Source organism: Ovis canadensis, chromosome 7 (assembly GCF_042477335.2).
Source record: "Ovis canadensis isolate MfBH-ARS-UI-01 breed Bighorn chromosome 7, ARS-UI_OviCan_v2, whole genome shotgun sequence".
NCBI classification, from domain to species: Eukaryota; Metazoa; Chordata; class Mammalia; order Artiodactyla; family Bovidae; genus Ovis; species Ovis canadensis.
The window spans coordinates 17,493,015-17,507,149 of NC_091251.1; the positions used below are offsets into that span (position 1 = coordinate 17,493,015).

General features: G+C 44.8%; 1 protein-coding gene across 4 annotated transcripts in view; it reads left to right on the top strand.

Annotated features, from left to right (window-relative positions):
* ARL14EPL (ARF like GTPase 14 effector protein like) overlaps window positions 1-2,028 on the top strand; it is a 31,460-nt gene extending 29,432 nt beyond the window's left edge. For all 4 annotated transcript variants that reach the window (XM_069597547.1, XM_069597549.1, XM_069597551.1 and 1 more), the window contains one exon: window positions 1,240-2,028. In XM_069597547.1, the coding sequence (XP_069453648.1) occupies window positions 1,240-1,462 (223 nt within the window). In that variant the 3' untranslated portion in view covers window positions 1,463-2,028. The remainder of the gene's footprint in view (window positions 1-1,239) is intronic.
* The last annotated feature ends 12,107 nt before the right edge of the window (window positions 2,029-14,135 follow it).

The following is a 14,135-nucleotide window of genomic DNA, read 5'->3' on the forward strand; positions in this document are numbered from 1 at the left end:
TGTGTCCAACTCTGTGCAACCCCATAGACGGCAGCCCACCAGGCTCCCCCATCCCTGGGATTCTCCAGGCAAGAACACTGGAGTGGGTTGCCATTTCCTTCTCCAATGCATGAAAGTGAAAGGTGAAAGTGAAGTCGCTCAGTCGTGTCCGACTCATCGCGACCCCATAGACTGCAGCCCACCAGGCTCCTCCATCCATGGGATTTTCCAGGCAACAGTACTGGAGTGGGGGTGCCACTGCCTTCTATTTATTTCTGGCTGCACTGGGCCTTTGCCGCAACACACGGGCTCTCTCTGGTCGCAGCGAGCGGGGGCTGCTCTCCAGCTGCGGTGCACGGGCCTCTCACGGCAGTGCCTTCTCTCGTTGCGGAGCACAGGCACTACGGTGCTCACGCCTCGGTCGTTGTGACTGCCAGGCTTCGTCGCCCCACAGTGTGTAGGATCTTAGTTCCTAGACCAGGGATCAAACCTGGGTCCCCTGCACTGGCAGGCAGATTTCTGACTACTGGACCACCAGGGAAGTCCTTCTTCCTTTTTTGTAAAAGTTGGCCACTATTTTAAAAGTCTTTTATCTGATGTACTTATTAATTTGGGGCTATATGGGGCCTTGGTTGCTGTGTGGGCTTTTCTCTAGCTGTGGCACTCGGGCTCCGTAGCTACGGCTCACAGGCTCGAGAGCACAGGCTCAGTGACTGTGGCCCACCATCTTAGTTCCATGATGGGGAATCTTCCCGCATCAGGGAAGGAACCCTGTCTCCTGCGTTGGCAGGCAGATTCTTTACCACTGAGCCACCAGGTGAAGCCCAGTTTTAGGTGTATGGAATGCTTCTTGTTAAGAAAGAAAAAAAAAGAATGTAATGTAGTAGAAAAAAATCCCGTTACGAATGGTTACATTTCTAAGTGAAGTTTTGTAGAAGGACGCTTTCAGTAGCTTTCAATCAGCTGCTCCTCACAACTGGCTCCAGTTGGCTGTCACGCCCTCCCAGCGTGCTGGGAGGATGGAGCATCACTCTGAGTGGCGGCCTGACTGTGTTGGTTAGGGAGTGTATGGACTGAATTTCCCAGGGCATGCTGCCTGAGTTGGTGATGGACAGGGGTCGCAAAGAGTCGGACACGGCTGAGCGACTGAACTGAACTGAAAGTTCTGAAATGTGGCTGGGTCATCTTCAGGGTTTTGCTTCTTCAGAACAACGGGAGCTTATTTTGGCAGATGGCTAGCGGCATTCTCTTCCTCTGCAGAGTCATGAAGAAGTATGACAAAAGCGGCAGGCTCCTCTGCAACGACGCGGACCTGTGCGACTGCTTGGAGAAGAACTGCCTGGGCTGCTTCTACCCGTGCCCCAAGTGCAACTCCAACAAGTGCGGGCCCGAGTGCCGCTGCAACCGCCGCTGGGTCTACGACGCCATCGTCACCGAGGCCGGGGAGGTCATCAGCGCGCAGCCGTTTGACATCCCCGACTAGGACGCAGCCCTGCAGGCCGATCGCTTTTCTCTTCTTTGCATTTAAGCCAGCTTCTGTCTCCTGGGTGAATTTTAGGACTGGGGGAAACAGTGTTTAAAAATGTAACGTGAGACTCCTGTTCTCCGGAAGCCACAGAGCGGTGTGGAACCGCCCCCCTTCTCCAACCTTCCTGCTCTGATGTCTCAGATTCCTCCCCTGGTAACCCAGGAGTGAGGCCCGGGGTGGTTATCAGTACCAGCACCTCCATCACTACTCCGCTCTCAGATTAAAAGTCCCTTTCCCCTTTGTTGGGACCTTAGAAGAGGGAGTGTGAGGATTTTCAGAGTTCTGTAGCTGAGAGCTTGTCTTGACATAGAACGTAGAGTCATACATTCATAATAGTTACGCTTAGGCTCTTAGCCATCGCCAGTTCTAGATCGGAACTGCTCTTTGGATTGATGTGGCACTGCACACCCGTAGTCTCATTTTCTGTTGTTACTGTTTTAATAACACTAAAACTTGTTAATACTTGGCATTGTATTAAAAATTTGTATTTTACATGGAAACAGGACTTGAACATCCTAAAAGTCAGCAGTTTACGTTGTTTTTTCTTTTCAGGATCAGTATTTCAGAATATTTTTTCAAACGGAGAAAAGTTATTCGACAAAAGCATATTGTTGTGTGTTGGCTAACTGAGTGGTTGATACCTGACTGACTAGATGCATGATGTGGGTTTTTTCAGTTCTGATACATGGCAGGAAGTTTATAGAGACTTGGACTCAGCTTGCTTTGAATTCGTCTTTCTGACGCCTGTTTACTGACTCAGTGGTTCTCATCCTCAGTGTGCATCAGAACCGCCTGGAAGCTGGGTTATACGGTAGAGCTTTCTGCCCCACCCCCGTTTCTTATTTGTTAGGTCTGGGGCAGAGCTCAGGAATTTGCATTCCCAGGTGAGGTTGATGCTGCTCCTGTAACCTGCAGTGTTACTTTTCAGTTGTGTGTTTTTTTCCCCTGCATAATCAAAAGTAGTTATTACTGCACAGTCCCCATGCCCGGCAAGGTTCATGATAGTTCTGAACTTGTTACTTAACAGTAGGTTTTGGGACTGAAGTAACAAAAATCCTGCAGGTCAGGCTGTGATGCCAATATTCCTGTATATGTAGCAGGAAAACTGACTCTTTCACAGAATTTACTGGGTTTTCCAGACTCAACTTTGTGCTCTATGCTTCCAGCCATCCGGGCATATAGCCAGAGGAATTCCACTTCGCTCCCTTTTAGGGTGCCTCCCTAACATGCCCACACCTCCCCAGGTAGCAGGTGATCGGTTTCCCTTTCAGTTCTTCAGCTTGGACCCAGCCATTCTGGGCGGCTCACCTAGGGAATGTTCCCGGAACAAGCACAGGGAGGTCGGGTGGGAGAGGTGCAGAGCTCTTCCTACCTCGTGCCCCCCACGTTTCCCATTTCCAGGGTGTGGGGGCTCCAGGCCACACCCTGGAGTGATCTCCCTCCCACTGTAGCTCTTCTCTCTGTGTATGCCATCAGGGCTGGAGTCCTGGGTGTGTGGAACACTACTAGTCCAGATGGCTACAGGTCAGAATTCAAGAGAACTGTAATTTTTGCTAAAATACAAAATTGGAAGGGGAAGGGGAAGCGCTGCTAGCGTGGCCGTGGCGGATGGCAAAAGTGGTGCAAGGGAGGCTAGGATGGGAGGGTGGGCCAGGGAGCAGGAAGACGGAAGGCCTGCGTTCCGGAAAGAGGATAGGGTAGCGGGGCGGAGAGCCAAGAGCACCGAAGCCGAGAAGCCGGAGCCTGGGTCCCAGAGAACAAAACTCAAGTCCACCTGGCTTCCTCCACCTCATCCCATACTCTAGGTGGGCAGGACGACAAACCGAGGCAGGACGTCTACTCGCACCCGGAACGATCCCCTCCCACACACCGCCCTTCCCGCCGGCCGCCGCTCCACTCTGGGTTGCACGTGGACGGAGGGTCTCGGAGACAGGCGACCCCCGCCGCCGCCGTCCGCCTGCAGGCCCCGATCCCCGTTCCTCGAGTGAGTTCCCTGCGGCAGTGATTCAGACCCCTGAGACCGGGACCCGCGCACTCCCCCTGGCTCCGGACTGTCTCACCGCCCCCTGGTCACCTCCCTCTGGTCCTACAAATGCGCCCACTCCCCGCCGCTTCTCCCGAAAGCCGTTTCCAGCCGCTCTTCCGAGGCCTGCTCGCCCACCCGCCCAGGTAAGTGAGGTTAGGATTGTTTCTATGACATCACATACGTCCCTGATTGGCCTGATTGTAATCTCAGGCGGTGCGTTTACTAGTGTGCATTCCTGAGCGCCCCCCATCCGTCCCATACCTTATCGGAATCAGAGCCCCCAGGGAGGAGGCTTGGGAATCCACACGTTAAAACAAACGCCCCCAAGTAGGTCTCATGATCAGGTGAGTCTGAGAGACATTACTTTACCATGTATACATACACACACACACATATATATATTTAATTTAAAAAATACTTTTTATTAATATACACGTTATTTGGTAAGGTCAGATTTAGAAGACTTAAGAGTCAGCATGAACAAGGTAAACTACTTTTCAATGATAAAGATTTGAAATGGGGAAATAAATACTGAACTGCTTCATATTAACCTCCCTGTTCAATTTGTATCTGTATCTGGTCCAGTGACAACTGATTTTCATATTAAAAAATAATCAGGCAAATTGACATTAAACTGTCTTTCCCTTTTATTTCATCTTGTCCTATCGTCTTAAACATTAGATGAGAGAATCTGATTTAAAACATGTTGGCAGATTACGTTGGCAAATTTTCCAAATAAAGCAAAAAATAAATGCACATATTCATTAAGCAGATATCTCATGCTGCTCTTATGGAAGCCTAGTAAAATCTTTGATGAAGTCCCTTTTTTGTAAAGCAGTAAAGCAGTTTATTTCATCTTGATCTAATGCCAATTCAATATATTTTTAAAAAGCCTTTTGCAATCGATTATTGCAAAAATAAATTGACATGAATTGTCAGAAACTTACTTTGTAAGTGTCTAGTTCTATCACAGACTGAACAAAGTTCTTTAGTTATCTGAACTAAATTCAGATTAACAAGGAATAGAGATCTGATTAAGGAAACTGTCTTGTCAGTGTAATAGGGTTTTTTCTCTTCTTGGTGATGCTTCAGTGTTGACCAGTGGGTCTTCATGAATATGTATAGAAATTGTAAGGAAAGCTATTTCATAGGTTGTTTAAAATACAGACTGAAGGATTTAAAGGCACTCATCCCTCCTCTATACGACGATTTATTCCACGCCAGGAGAATGTCATATCACATCAATTTGCGTAATGGTTTATCTGAGTTTGATTTGTAAGAGAAAGAATCCGTACCTCCCCCCACCCTGCAATACGAATCCTGGATGCAAACTCTCAGAAAAATCACTTAAGCTCTCCTTTATATATTTATTTACTTGTGGAAAGTGAACAATGCCAACTTGGATATTTTGTGGTTATTGTGGATTGTAGTTCTCTAACCATCCCCATGGAAAAGAAATGCAAAAAAGCAAAATGGCTGTCTGGGGAGGCCTGACAAATAGCTGTGAAAAGAAGAGAGGCGAAAAGCAAAGGAGAAAAGGAGAGATATAAGCATCTGAATGCAGAGTTCCAAAGAATAGCAAGAAGAGATAAGAAAGCCTTCTTCAGTGATCAATGCAAAGAAATAGAGGCAAACAACAGAATGGGAAAGACTAGAGATCTCTTCAAGAAAATTAGAGATACCAAGGGAACATTTCATGCAAAGATGGGCTCGATAAAGGATAGAAACGGTATAGACCTAACAGAAGCAGAAGATATTAAGAAGAGGTGGCAAGAATACACAGAAGAGCTGTACAAAAAAGATCTTCATGACCCAGATAGTCATGATGATGTCATCACTAATCTAGAGCCAGACATCTTGGAAAGTGAAGTCAAGTGGGCCTTAGAAAGCATCACTATGAACAAAGCTAGTGGAGGTGATGGAATTCCAGTTGAACTGTTTCAAATCCTGAAAGATGATGCTGTGAAAGTGTTGCACTCAATATGCCAGCAAATTTGGAAAACTCAGCAGTGGCCACAAGACTGGGAAAGGTCAGTTTTCATCCGAATCCCAAAGAAAGGCAATGCAAAAGAATGCTCAAACTACCGCACAATTGCACTCATCTCAGACACTAGTAAAGTCATGCTCAAAATTCTCCAAGCCAGGCTTCAGCAATACATGAACCGTGAACTCCCTGATGTTCAAGCTGTTTTTAGAAAAGGCAGAGGAACCAGAGATCAAATTGCCAACATCCGCTGGATCATGGAAAAAGCAAGAGAGTTCCAGAAAAACATCTATTTCTGCTTTATTGACTATGCCAAAGCCTTTGACTGTGTGGATCACAGTATACTGTGGAAAACTCTGAAAGAGATGGAAATACCAGACCACCTAACCTGCCTCTTGAGAAATCTGTATGCAGGTCAGGAAGCAACAGTTAGAACTGGACATGAAACAACAGACTGGTTCCAAATAGGAAAAGGAGAACGTCAAGGCTGTATATTGTCACCCTGCTTATTCAACTTATATGCAGAGTACATCGTGAGAAACGCTGGACTGGAAGAAACACAAGCTGGAATCAAGATTGCCGGGAGAAATATCAATAACCTCAGATATGCAGATGACACCACCCTTATGGCAGAAAGTGAAGAGTAACTCAAAAGCCTCTTGATGAAAGTGAAAGAGGAGAGTGAAAAAGTTGGCTTAAAGCTCAACATTCAGAAAACGAAGATCATGGCATCCGGTCCCATCACTTCATGGGAAATAGATGGGGAAACAGTGGAAACAGTGTCAGACTTTATTTTTTGGGGCTCCAAAATCACTGCAGATGGTGATTGCAGCCATGAAATTAAAAGACGCTTACTCCTTGGAAGAAAAGTTATGACCAACCTAGATAGCATATTCAAAAGCAGAGACATTACTTTGCCGACTAAGGTCTGTCTAGTCAAGGCTATGGTATTTCCCGTGGTCACGTATGGATGTGAGTTGGACTGTGAAGAAGGCTGAGCACCGAAGAATTGATGGTTTTGGACTGTGGTGTTAGAGAAGACTCTTGAGAGTCCTTTGGACTGCAAGGAGATCCAACCAGTCCATTCTGAAGGAGATCAGCCCTGGGATTTCTTTGGAAGGAATGATGCTAAAGCTGAAACTCCAGTACTTTGGCCACCTCATGAGAAGAGTTGACTCATTGGAAAAGACTCTGACGCTGGGAGGGATTGGGGGCAGGAGGAGAAGGGGACGACAGGGGATGAGATGGCTGGATGGCATCACGGACTCGATGGCCGTGAGTCTGAGTGAACTCCGGGCGATGGTGATGGACAGGGAGGCCTGGCATGCTGCGATTCATGGGGTCGCAAAGAGTCAGACACGACTGAGTGACTGAACTGAATGTTTAATAGATCTGCTACTTAGTGACCATTCATTTGTACATTCGAGTACATCCTGGCTACCAGCTACTTTACTGGGTGCTAAGGATACAGTGGGTAAGAAAAAAATTCATAAACCTGGCATATATGAAGTAGAAAGAAAACGCAGGCTGCATAAACTGTGTCGTTCCTCAGATCCAAGGTCTCTATCCAGTCTGCCTTCCTCTCAGTTTTTCAGAGTCCTCCTGTATGTGTGTGTCTAACCTTTTCACCTGTTCTTCCTTAGAGAAATAGGAAAATGTCTGTCCACCCCATCTTTTTGGAGGTGGGAGTCCCTTGTGGTCTTTGATACAGAGATAATGCTCATCTCACAAAAGGAGTTGTGGATTCCTCTCTCTCTTTTCCTTCTCTGGGAGGCTTTGTTTCAGATGACTGTGGTTTCCTTAAATGTTTGCTGGAACTTACCAGTGATACCACTGAAGCTGAGCTTGGTTGGTTGGTTTTTATAAGAAGGTGTTTAATAACATATACATTTGTAAAAACAGTTATAGTCTATCCTAATGTCAATTTTGGAATTATCCGTTAAATCTGAATTTTCACATTTGTGAACATAAGTTTGTTCAAAATAAACTCTTATTTATCATTTTTCACTATAAAATATTTCCCCAAATTTTAATTATAAACTGTTCAAAGGGTGGTACAGACCAATATCTTTGAATCAATTCCTTTCTCCTAAGTTAGTCTAAGTTGGATTATAAATATTCTAACGCACACAGGTATGATGCAGGAAACGGAAGCTGTCTGTTTAGTGGCAGCAATTAAAAAAAAACTGCCACCGGAAATGTTTCCCATCTCTTTCCTAAGTTTTATCTGAAGCCTGACCTAAGAGGTCTGAGCCAGACCCGTTCCTCTCTGTTTCTTCACCTATAACCAGTATGCTCCCTGCAGCAGTAGCTGAAAAAAAGTGTTGCTACAGCTCACAGAATGTCTCCACTGAAATAGAATACAAATGAGCTAGCTTTGCGGAGTTACTGCAAACGAGCCCCGGAGAAGAGAGAAAAGGAGGAATGGAGGGAGGGAGGGAGGAATGCTGCTTTTTTGAACTAACTGAGATTCAGAATCCTTCTAGCTTTGAAAGTTCTCTAATGTACTTGGCATCAGAGTAGCATTAAATTATAGGATTTCTACAATTTTGGCATATATTCTCGGAAGATGAGGTTCATTTGCATTTTGTGGTTTTTAATAGTCCTCTTTCCTGAAAGCTTTGTAAAGTCATATGCCTGGTTTTGGCTCCCTCTGCTGGCCAGTCCTATGTTCTTTGTAAGTTTTACACAGAGAACGAAAACCAAGACACCACTGCGGAAACAGATTTGGGTTTTTCCCCTGCAAAGTTTATCGCGATTTTTCAGTTTAATGCTTCCAGCTCTATGACAGTCTTTCAATTTTGTAACCACATTTTTATGCTGGTGCTTTCTTTTCCTTCAAAGTTATAATTGAAAAAAGGCTACATTTAGCAAAAACATAAAGTTTAGAAAGTATTTCAAATAAAAATGTGTGACTCTGCTTCCGTGACTTTTTCTCAAGCTATCTGTGGTGAAGGTGCCAGTTATGCAGACTGATGCCATTGCATGTACCATGGCAGCGAGAATAGGTCCAACAAGCTCCTGAGCTGCTCGCCATTTCAACTCACCATCTCTTCATCATCTGAGCAATGTTTCCCTCTCTTAGAAAGGATAGAGGTCTCCCAACACAGAGAACTTTGACAGTCTGACTATGTCCCCTACCCCAAATCTTCATTACAACTTGTATTCTTTTCTTGCCTCTAGTTTCTCTCTTGCCAAAGATGTGATCTCTGGACCCCATCTCCCCTGATTCTTCTGGAGCCCCACTGTATTAATTGTTATTTCTCTTTCTTTTCTGTATCTCTGCACTCTCAATCTTTGTTAGCTTTTCACGATCAGCATATAGACATGCTTGTATCTGTTACGGTTTTTGAACTGCAAACAGTCTGGCTAATCTAAGCCAAAAAAGGATCCACCACGTGTGAGGTAATGTACAAGAGCCCACTTTGGAAAGAGCAGGTTCTTTGTGGAGCTGGGGAGCAGTGCCCAGAGGAAGGTGACCTCAGAACCAATTGGCAGGAGCTCGCTGAGCTGGGAGAAACAGCTGAGTTGTCAGGAGTTATAGCAGCCAATAAAGGGGACAGAAAGGAAAGGATTAAGTCTTTAATCACTTACTGAGATGGCAGTATGCAAGGGGCTGAAACCAGGCAAAGTTCCACCCCACTGTCACCCTGTTCTCTTTCCTCCATAGTGGAGGGTCAGGTGGTCTGGGCAGTCATTGGAGGGCATCTTAGCATCCACAAGTCCTGAATAAAAGGTTCCTGAAGTTTTATGGGCCCTGGGATGGGGTGTGAGAGGACTAGCAGTGGATGAATACTGGGTATTGAGTCAGAGTAGGGGAAGATGTCTTCAGTTCAGTACAGTCACTCAGTCGTGTCTGACTTTTTGTGGCCCCATTGACTGCAGCACACCAGGCCTCCATGTCCATCACCAACTCCCGGAGTTTACTCAAATTCATGTCCATTGATGATGTCGATCGGTGATGCCATCCAACCATCTCATCCTCTGTTGTCCCTTTCTCCTCTCGACTTCCATCTTTCCCAGCACCAGGGTCTTTTCCAATGAGTCAGCTCTTTGCATGAGGTGGCCAAAGTATTGGAGTTTCAGCTTCAACATCAGACCTTCCAATGAACATTCAGAACTGATCTCTTTTAGGATGGACTGGTTGGATCTCCTTGCAGTCCAAGGGACTCTCAAGAGTCTTCTCCAACACCGCAGTTCAAAAGCATCAATTCTTTGGCGCTCAGCTTTCTTTATTGTCCACTTCTCACATCCATACATGACTACTGGAAAAACCATAGCCTTGACTAGATGGATCTTTGCTGCCAAAGTAATTTCTCTACTTTTTAATATGCTGTCTAGGTGGGTCATAACTTTTTTCTCAAAGAATAAGCATCTTTTTATTTCATGGCTGCAGTCACCATCTGCAGTGATTTTGGCGCCCCCAAAAATAAAGTCCCTCACTGTTTCCACTGTTTCTCCATCTATTTGCCATGAAGTGATGGGACCAAATGCCATGATCTTTGTTTTCTGAATGTTGAGCTTTAAGCCAACTTCTTCACTCTCCTCTTTCACTTTCATCAAGAGGCTTTTTAGCGCCTCTTCACTTTCTGCCATAAGGGTGGTGTCATCTGCATATCTGAGGTTATTGATATTTCTCCTGGCAATCTTGATTCTAGATTGTGCTGCCTCCAGTCCAGCATTTCTCATGATGTACTCGGCATATAAGATAAATAAGCAGGGTGTCAATATACAGCCTTATGTATTCCTTTTCCTATTTGGAACCAGTCTTTTGTTCCATGTCCGGTTTTAACTGTTGCTTCCTGACCTGCATACAGATTTCTCAAGAGGCAGGTCAGGTGGTCTGGTATTTCCATCTCTTTCAGAATTTTCCACAGTTTATTGTGATCCATACAGTCAAAGGTTTTGGCATAGTCAGTAAAGCAGAAGTAGATGTTTTTCTGGGGCTCTCTTACTTTTTTGATCCAGCAGATGTTGGCAATTTGATGTCTGGTTCCTCTGCCTTTTCTAAATCCAGCTTGAACACCTGGAAGTTCATGGTTCATGTATTCTTGAAGCCTGGCTTGGGGAATTTTGAGTGTTACTTTGCCAGTGTGTGAGATGAGTGCAATTGTGTGGTAGTTTGAGTATTTTGGGGATTGGAATGAAAACTGACCTTTTCTAGTCCTGTGGCCACTGCTGAGTTTTCCAAATTTGCTGACATATTGAGTGCAGCACTTTCACAGCATCATCTTTTAGGATTTGAAATAGCTCAATTGGAATTCCATCACCTCCACTAGCTTTGTTCATAGTGATGCTTCCTAAGGCCCACTGGACTTCACATTCCAGGATGTCTGGCTCTAGGTGAGTGATCACACCATCGTGATTATCTTGGTCATGAAGATCTTTTTTGTACAGTTCTTCTGTGTATTCTTGCCACCTCTTCTTAATATCTTCTGCTTCTGTTAGGTCCTTACCATTTCTGTCCTTTATCAAGCCCATCTTTGCATGAAATGTTCCCTTGGTATCTCTAATTTTCTTGAAGAGATCTCTAGTCTTTCCCATTTTATTGTTTTCTTCTATTTCTTTGCACTGATCACTGAGGAAGCCTTTCTTTTCTCTCCTTGCAATTCTTTGGAACTCTGCATTCAGATGGATATATCGTTCCTTTTCTTCTTTGCTTTTCCCTTCTCCTTTTCACAGCTATTTGTCAGGCTTTCTCAAACAGCCGTTTTGCTTTTTTGCATTTATTTTTCTTGGGTCATGGCGTAGAGTTCTGATAAAATATGATCCACTGGAGGAGGAAATGGCAAACCACTCCAGTATTCTTGCCTTGAGAACCCCATGAACAATATGAAAAGGCAAAAAGATAGGACACTGAAAGATGAACTCCCCAGGTTGGTAGGTGCCCAATAGGCTACTGGAGATCAGTGGAGAAATAACTCCAAAAGGAATGAAGGGATGGAGCCAAAGCAAAAACAGTGCCCAGCTGTGGATGTGACTGGTGATAGAAGCAGGTCCGATGCTGTAAAGAGCAATATTGCACAGGAACCTGGAATGTCAGGTCCATGAATCAAGGCAAATGGGAAGTGGTCAAACAGGAGATGGCAAGAGTGAACGTCGACATTCTAGGAATCAGAACTAAAATGGACTGGAAAGGGTCAGTTTAACTCAGATGACCATTATATCTACTACTGTTGGCAAGAATCCCTTAGAAGAAATGGAGTAACCATCATGGTCAACAGAAGAGTCTGAAATGCAGTACTTGGATACAGTCTCAAAAATGACAGAATGATCTCTGTTCGTTTCTAAGGCAAACCATTCAAAATCACAGTAATCCAAGTCTATGCCCTGACCAGTAATGCTGAGGAAGCTGAAGTTGAGTGATTCTATGAAGACGTACAAGACCTAGAATTAACACTCAAAAAAGATGTCCTTTTCATTAAAGGGGACTGGAGTGCAAAAGTGGGAAGTCAAGAAACACCTGGAGTAGCAGGGAAATTTGGCCTTGGAATGCGGAATGAAGCAGGGCAAAGGCTAACAGAGTTCTGCCAAGAGAACGCACTGGTCATAGCAAACACCCTCTTCCAACAACGCAAGAGAAGACTCTACACATGGACATCACCAGATGGTCAACACCAAAATCAGATTGCTTATATTCTTTGCAGTCAAAGATGGAGAAGCTCTATACAGTCAGCAAAAACAAGACTGGGAGCTGACTGTGGCTCACATCATGAACTCCTTATTGCCTAATTCAGACTTAAATTGAAGAAAGTAGGGAAAATCACTAGACCATTCAGGTATGACCTAAATCAAATTCCTTATGATCATACAGTAGAAGTGAGAAATAGGTTTAAGGGACTAGATTTGATAGACAGAGTCCCTGATGAACTATGGATGGAGGTTCATGACCTTGTACAGGAGACAGGGATCAAGACCATCCTCAAGAAAAAGAAATGCAAAAAAGCAAAATGGCTGTCTGAGGAGGCCTTACAAATAGCTGTGAAAAGAAGAGAAGTCAAAAGATGTCTTCAGGATTCCCTAAATGCTGGATGAAGCACAAGCTGGAATCAAGATAGGCTGGAGAAATATCAATAACCTCAGATATGCAGATGACATCACCCTTACAGTAGAAATCAAAGCAGAACCAAAGAACCTCTTGATGAAGGTAAAAGAAGAGAGTGAAAAAGCTGGCTTAAAACTCAACATTTAGAAAACTGAGATCATGGCATCCGGTCCCATCACTTCATGATATATAGATGGGGAAACAGTGGAAACAATGACAGACTTTATCTTTTTGGTCTCCAAAATCACTGCAGATGGTGACTGCAGCCATGAAATTAAAAGACACTTTCTCCTTGGAAGGAAAGCTATGACAACCTAGACAGCATATTAAAAAGCAGAGACATTACTTTGCCAACAAAGGTCCATCCAGTCAAAGCTATGGTTTTTCCAGTAGTCATGTACGGATGTGAGAGTTGGACTATAAAGAAAGCTGAGCACCGAAGAACTGATGCTTTTCAACTGTGGTGATGGAGAAGACTCTTGAGAGTCCCTTGGACTGCAAGGAGCTCAAACCAGTCAATCCTGAAGGAAATCAGTCCTGAATAGTCATTGGAAGAACTGATGCTGAAGCTGAAGCTCCAATACTTTGGCTGCCTGATGTGAAGAGCTGACTCATTGGAAAAGATCCTGATGCTGGAAAAGATTGAGGGCAGGAGGAGAAGGGGACAACAGAAGATGAGATAGTTGGATGGCATCACCGACTCAATGGACATGAGTTGGAACAAGCTCTGGGCAATGGTGAAGGACAGGGAAGCCTGGTGTGCTGCAGTCCATAGGGTGGTAAAGAGTCGGACTCGACTGAATTGAACTGAACTGAACTGAGCACTGAACAATAACAACAACTGCCCAAGGTCTCAGATAAAGAGTATAAGGATTGAAGAAGGTCCTGGGGCTAGGAATGCAAGTGTGCAGAGCACGGGGTCTGAGAATTCTTGACTGCCACACCCTCAGAGATGGCGCTGACTCTTCCAAGGTGCAGAGGGCGACCTTCTGCTGAGGCATCCATGGAGAGCTCTTGTAATTGCCCATCAGTTCAGTTTAGTTCAGTTGCTCAGTTGTGTCCGACTCTTTCTGACCCAATAGACTGCATTGTGCCATGCTTCCCTGTCTCCAAGGGACTCTCAAGAGTCTTCTCCAACACCACAGTTCAAAAGCATCAGTTCTTCGGCACTCAGCTTTCTTTATAGTCCAACTCTCACATCCGTACATGACTACTGGAAAAACCATAGCTTTGACTAGATGGACCTTTGTCAGCAAAGTAATGTCTCTTCTTTTTAATATGCTCTCTAGGTTGGTTGTAACTTTTCTCCTAAGGAGCAAGCATCTTTTAATTTCATGGCCTCAGTCCCTAGTCATTGCCCATGATCAGGCCTGAAAGGTCAACATAGGTTTTTTAACCAGGAGCTGGACGTCTCATCACTGTGCAGATGAATCAACTCTTAAGCATTTTTTTTTTTCAATCCCTGGGGAAAGTGTTGAACTGTCCTATGCTGCTAAGTTGTTTCAGTCGTGTCCAACTCTGTGTGACCCCATAGACAGCAGCCCACCAGGATCCCCTGTCCCTGGGATTCTCC